The sequence below is a fragment of the Oncorhynchus masou genome, chromosome 15 (genome assembly GCF_036934945.1).
Source record: "Oncorhynchus masou masou isolate Uvic2021 chromosome 15, UVic_Omas_1.1, whole genome shotgun sequence".
NCBI lineage: Eukaryota > Metazoa > Chordata > Actinopteri > Salmoniformes > Salmonidae > Oncorhynchus > Oncorhynchus masou.
The window spans coordinates 19443840-19450708 of NC_088226.1; the positions used below are offsets into that span (position 1 = coordinate 19443840).

General features: G+C 42.5%; 1 protein-coding gene across 1 annotated transcript in view; it reads right to left on the minus strand.

Annotated features, from left to right (window-relative positions):
- Positions 1-6261, minus strand: part of LOC135555831 (integrin alpha-3-like) — a 32990-nt gene extending 26729 nt beyond the window's left edge. The window contains exon 1 of the mRNA XM_064988592.1: positions 5797-6261. Coding sequence (XP_064844664.1) covers positions 5797-5996 — 200 coding nt within the window. The 5' untranslated portion in view covers positions 5997-6261. The remainder of the gene's footprint in view (positions 1-5796) is intronic.
- Positions 6262-6869: the final 608 nt, after the last annotated feature.

The window sequence follows — 6869 nt, forward strand, 5'->3', positions numbered from 1 at the left end:
CACAACTAATCACCAAGCCTTTCATCAGTTGAATCAGGTGTGCTAGATGGTCTGGAATACATCAAATACATGGAGTGGCTGAGGGTACTCAAAGAGAGATTTGGGAAATAGTTTGTGCATGAAGTATAACACTTCTTCAGTCCCTTGGGCCTACAGATCATATGACAATTGATAACACGGACAGGACACACACACACACACACACACACACACACACACACACAATTGAACACAAATATATACAAACGATGAAGTGTAGGGGTATAACTGTAATTTCCCTGTACAGTAAGTGACCTTTGTAAGAGAAATAATTGGGTTACCAATGTATTGCCTCAGTTCTCTCTATTAAGAACTACTTGGCAGACCCCGGCTTTGCTCGACCGGTCAAATTGAAAGCAAGCCTTGCTTCTCAGTGCACTCACGATTTCATTCCCATCTACTGCAGTAAAATCCAGATTTCTGTGCTTTATACAAGCTTCTCCAGGCTGTGTTGTGCCTCGTCTCTGAGGACATACCCTGCACATCCCCAACAAAACCCTCTAAACCCCACCCAACCTCCCCAAATCACCCACACCAAACCCATAGGGCTATGCAACAGCAGCTCTACGAAGAAATAACCCGCAAGTGCTGCCTCAGAACCATTGGGTTGCCAAAAGTCGAACTCAGATCTGTGTTTTGGCCGGGGTTACACAAAGCAACCAGACCAGGAAACCGACCAGGAAACTGGTTTTCCAGACCAGGAAACTGGACAGTAGTTTTTCCTCGGTGAGGTCATATGGTCAGGAAAAAACCTCCTGGCCCAAACAATAATAGCCCGGCCCCCCCCAGGCCATGTGTTCTCATGTCTTCTCTGCAGACACTGAACAGCCTTTTCCTAGGGGACCATACAACAGGAACCCAGTCAAGACTCTTCCTCTTTCCCGGACCAGCAACCAGGAAGCCTTCAGACAGACCCATCCATCCAGGCCACATAATACCATCATAACCCCCAGCCACAGTCACACAATACAGGGAGGACACCATTAAGGCTAGGGTCATTTTCCTGACAACATGACCTGACCAGGACAGACTCTTGCCCTTAGATGGCCTATCACATGAAGAGCTGCACATTTTCCGTTCTCCATATCTCGTCTCAATATCATAAGGCACTTCTCTTTAAAGGGCTACTCGACTACGGTCATTTTGTTACGTCGTGTATGAAACCACCGTCCGATGTCTTCCACAGATGGCATGGGCAACTACACAAGAATGTGTGGAGGGGACAAGACATAAACGACAAAAACAATTCATCACATCTGTTAACAATAAGGATGTCGCTGCTATGAACTCGTGAAAGACTCTTGAGAGTCAGGAGGTAACAACTAAAATGACAGAATGAGAGCAATAAAATAAATCACTGACAAGTTCAACCTAAGAAGAATACCGGCATAAATGCAACATTTTGAGGGGGCTGCGTGTTAGGGACATGAGCTAATATCATATTCTACAAAATCATAATGAATTGCGTACGGCCGGGCCGACACCATAATTAAATGTTAATATGACTGCGATGTTTTTCCAAATGACTTAACTTGGCACAGTCTCATCACCCACTGAGGCTTTGCCGAAGACAACCCACAACTGAAGAAAACATCAAACAAATAGTTGTTGACTTACTTCACAATTTTTCAACTTCATATTTATAATCTCCAGCTACAACATGTGTGAAAATGGCTGGATCCTATGTTTGTGGGGGGGGGGATACGTGTTTCCAATGACATCCTCTGTGTGCATTGTGATTTTAACCAATTATGAGTAAAGCATTGCCAACTAATTGTCTACTAACTGGTTGATGAAGTCATTGGAAACACAAATCGTCCTCTCTCTTTTTTTTAACTACAAAACATAGAAACGTGTCATTTCCACATATGTTGACGTTGGGTGGTGCTGGAGATGAACATGAAGTTGAAACATTTTGAAAATGTCCCTTTAACAAAGCTCCTACTTGACTGAAAACTATCCACAGCCCTCTTTTTATGAGTAATTTTGAGGAAGATACGTGCGTGCGGCCTATAATTAAATAGTTTTCCCACATTTTGGGACATGCTTTGTGTCTGTGTCAAATGGGAGATTCTAAGTCAAATGGTCAGGATTGTGTGGGTAGTGTTCACATACACAGGCCTACAGTATACTATACAGAGTGGTTACGTAGTTGTGCACTGCTTTACAGTTTAGTTAAGTCATCGTAACAAGACATTACACACATTAAACACACATACAGATAGACACAATAAAAGATACAGAGTCCTACATGTGATTCTACTTGGATTCAAGCGCACAACAAAATCCTGCGGATGATGTTAGGTATGTTAGGTTATGTTTGACCTCATATTGGACGTACTACACAGAGCTAGAGATGTTCAATCTTGGGACTCACCACATTTTCCCTACAGCGTTGATGTCGGGCCTTTCAATCAAAACAGGATTGTGTTATGCCCAGCATCAGATCCCATTGTAATAAAAAGAAAACAGCCTGTATGTAAGACCTGCAGGCCTGTTGCATGACATGCCCCTATTGTGTAATCCGTGGCATGCCAACCGCCCTGAGGGAGGGAGGGGCTGGCATTATGAGCCAACCACCAGGCCTGTTGGGGCTACAGCAGAACAGCCTTAGCTAAGCATCTCCTCCTGCCACTATTACTGCAACCAGCCAGAGGACAAAGTGGAGGATTGCTAAAGCCAAGAGCAGGCATCTTCCCAGGGGAATTATACAAGAGGCAATTGTCTGAGTGCTGGGAGCAATTTTGATATGCATTTGAACAGTAACAGTGTCTGCATTTTAAGTAAATGTGCTTATTTGTGTGACTCAGTAGGCTCATGTTGTGGGCAAGTCTGTGTAGGGTGTTCTAAATGTGTGAAATAAAGTAAGCATGCAAGTGAGTAAAAGAGAGAGAGAGAGAGAGAGAGAGAGAGTGTGTGTGTGTGTGTGTGGCACTCTCACTTCAACTCTCTCCTTGACCACACTCTGGCCACTCAAACACTGGTCAAATAAATCAAGGACCGTTTAACATGTAGTGATGTCACTACAAGGGCATCCGGTTTGTACTAGCCCATTGATTCCACAGAAACAGCAAAGAAATTGACATAAAAAAAATACATGACACATCGCCTTGTCCACTCTCAGGTCTCAGCGGAACTTTGTGGGCCATTAAAGGTGATTGGTGGCTTGTGGAGGACGGGGGACAAACTCCCAGGAAGCCTATAATTACTTGTCCTTAACTAGGTTGAAGATGACAAGGTTAAGACAATGTAATAATTCCATGTGGCAGCCTTAGAAAACAAACAAATTCATTTTTGCAAACAGTTATGGGATATTACAATTCCGTTCTCTTAACTTTTGTCATCTTCCACCTAGGTCCTTAAGAGAGCTGCTCTCCAGCTCTGGAGGGACTCTCCATTTAAATGCCCAGCTAAATCAGAGCTGGAAGGACTGGGAGAGCTGGTTAATGGGTCGGAGGGAAGAAATACAATTCAATACTGGACTATTGGATGATGAGGTGACACACCTGGGGAGTAGCTGCCCATGACCAGGATAGGGCATAGCCCACTATGTGTGTAACGGAGATGGTCCGGTGGAATAAGATCACGTGATTCGTGACCTTGCCTGTGGCTGAGGCCTGAAGTCGTCCAGGCTTTAGCTCAGCAGGCTAACAGAGTCTTGTGGTGCCACTCCGTTATATTTGGCTGAAAGCCTCTTTGATAAGATGGCACCGAAGCGGATGGCTGACGTTTTACATGCTCCTAACCAACTGTGCTATTTTATTATTTTTTTTGTTTGTAATTTTTATTTTTTAAACAAATTTTGTACATAATGTTGCTGCTACCGTCTCTTATGACTGAAAATAACTTCTGGACATCAGAACAGCGATTACTCACCACGACCTGGAAGAAGATTTCTCCTTTAACGTGTCTGACGAGAAGGATATTGATGACCTACGATTACGATTATCCTACCAACGGGACAATAAAAACTGTCATATCTTATGTGTTACTGAGTCGTGGCTGAATGACAACTCAAATAATATTGAGCTGGCGGGATTTTCCATGCATCGGCAGAACAGGGAAAAAGCTGGTAAGGTTGGTAAGATGAGGGGTGGGTGTGTGTCTTTTTGTCAATAACGGCAGGTGTCGCGATACCTAATATTAAAGAAGTCTCAAGGTATTGCTCGCCTGAGGTAGAGTACCTTATCTGTAGCTGTAGACCACACTATCTACCAAGAGAGTTCTCATCTAAATCATTTGTAGCTTTCTATTTACCACCACCAATTCCCGCACTAAGACCACACTCAACTAACTCTATAAGGCCATAAGTAAACAAGAAAATGCTCATCCAGAAGCGGCGCTCCTAGTGGCCAGGGACTTTAATGCAGGCCAACTTAAATCAGTTTTACCAATTTTTTTACCAGCATGTCACATGTGCAACCAGAGGAATAAACTCCTTTACTCCACACACAGACATGCATACAAAGCTCTCCCCCACCCTCCATTTGGCAAATCTGACCATAATTCTATCCTCCTGATTCCAAGCAAAAACTAAAGCAGGAAGTAACAGTGACTCGCTCAATACAGAAGTGGTCAGATGACACGGATGCTAAGCTACAGGACTGTTTTGATAGCACATACTGGAATATGTTCCGGGATTCATCCAATGGCATTGAGGAGCATACCACCTCAGTCATCGGCTTCATCAATAAGTGCATTGACAACGTTGTCCCCACAGTGACCATACGTACATAGTTACAAATGTTTGTTCTCTGTGTACTTCTATCAGTTTGCATGGCCCCCAGCTACACTATCACCAAGCCTGACCAATACTGGCAAACATTTGTTGTTCCTTGCTCAAGACAAGTACCATCATGAATGGTCACCCACCTCCATGAGCTGGTTGAGCCTAGCCTACTCTGTCAGACTGTGAGTCATGATTATTGTGTAGTTGAGACATGGAGATTAATCATTTACTGGCCAGAATGAACCTTATCCACACCTTGCATGTGGATAAACTATATCCCCAGGACCATGTTTTTACTGTTCCTGTTGCATGTGCATGTTTAGGCCTGTGTGTCCAAATGTGTTTATGATGGTACCATGGTTTATGTTATAAATTGCATGAATGTACAAACCTCAAAATGTTTGTAGCCTGGTAAAACTCCAGTAGACATTTGCGATCCTAATGTGACATTTAGCCTGCATGTAAGATGTTCCAGAGCTCGACAGATTGAAGTGTCACGGAGAAGCGACAGCCAGGAATTTGACAGTAACTTACAGGTAGCTCAGTGGCAAGTACATTTCTGTGTTTCATATTACAGTACACCTACTGGAATATAAATATAGTATCAAAGAAAGTACTGTGTAACAACACAGTACAATGGCATAAAATTGAGTGTATTATACTGTAAAAAATGTAAATTCTACCGTAATCACAGTATTTTACTGTAATCACAAGGAATATGTGCAAGCAGGGTGGCTGCTAGGTAAAGTGGTTTACACAGCATAATGTATGGTACTGTTTTCTGTGGGCTGAAATTACACTACCATTCAAAATAAAGCAATTATTTTCCCACAATGCACCATAATTTACAGTGTGCTGCTTTTACTGTTGATAATACCCAAAATCATCTATAATTTACAGTTTTCCGTTACAGTACTGAAAGGTAGTTTGACATCCACAGATGCAAAGCCATATTATTTCCCTTTATCTTGCCTGTGCACATTCTAGAATAGCAAGATTGTTCAAATCTAACATTTGACAACACTTACAGGTATCTTTTCTCTCCCACCATCTGTTTGTGAAGTGCCACCGAGAACCCAAAGAGACTTCCCGGGGTCTTTCCTTCCTTGACAACAGGGAACCGCACATCCAGGTTGAACCCCTGAAGAATATGTACTGTGCACAACAGGACAAGCAACAGGAGATAGTAGGTATTCGTAGAAAACCGGAGTAGTTGAAAGATTGCCATGTGGAATTCCTTATTATATTTTCTTCTCTAACATCCGTTGTTCAAATGCAGACTTTGTTGTGTTATTTTTTTTTAAATGACTTTCGAATCTTTTTCTCAAGTCAAATAACCGTGCGCACTGAGCAGCCCTCAACGAACTCTACCCTACCTCCCTCTCTCCGCTCCGTTCTCTCTCCCTTCCGTCGTCAAATACATACAACCACATACGGCCGATTGAACCTCAAACTTGCTCACTGTACAGTGCACTCATTAGTCATTCTTCCGGGGTGTAGTGCGGTCATCATAAATGAAATCATTGGGAGGTTGTACCGAGATTAAATTGAGCGCGCGCAGGCACCTTGTCTGCACGACAGCTCAGCCTGGTCTCATACACTAGACATTACAAAGTAAATTTAAATCCGGACACTCAAATAATTATAATATGTTACGTTTGGTATGGTTACATAAAACATAACACATAATTCACAACACATTTAGCAAATTCGTAACATATTGTACGAATTGCAACATCGTAACATATCATACATAATGGAGGATGGACATCCATCCACAAATGAATACACACCCTACGAAACGTAATGTATCATATGAATTGGATTGTCTCAGGTTTACATTTACTGTGTTGTTTACAGCTTACCAATAGAGCAATTGCAATTATGCATTGTGAGAATCCGTGCCAGACAGCATAGAGTGGCCTATTCTCTAGTCTAGACAGTGTATCTCCAAGTAGTGTGGGAGTGTTAGAATATGATATGTAAGTGTGTCTATAGTGCCCCAAGGAGAAAAAGTGGTGATTGGAATAATCATGGATGGTAGACAAATTGCAAAATAGAAAAGTGAACATGCGCTTTAACCTTAACCTTGCTCTTCTGC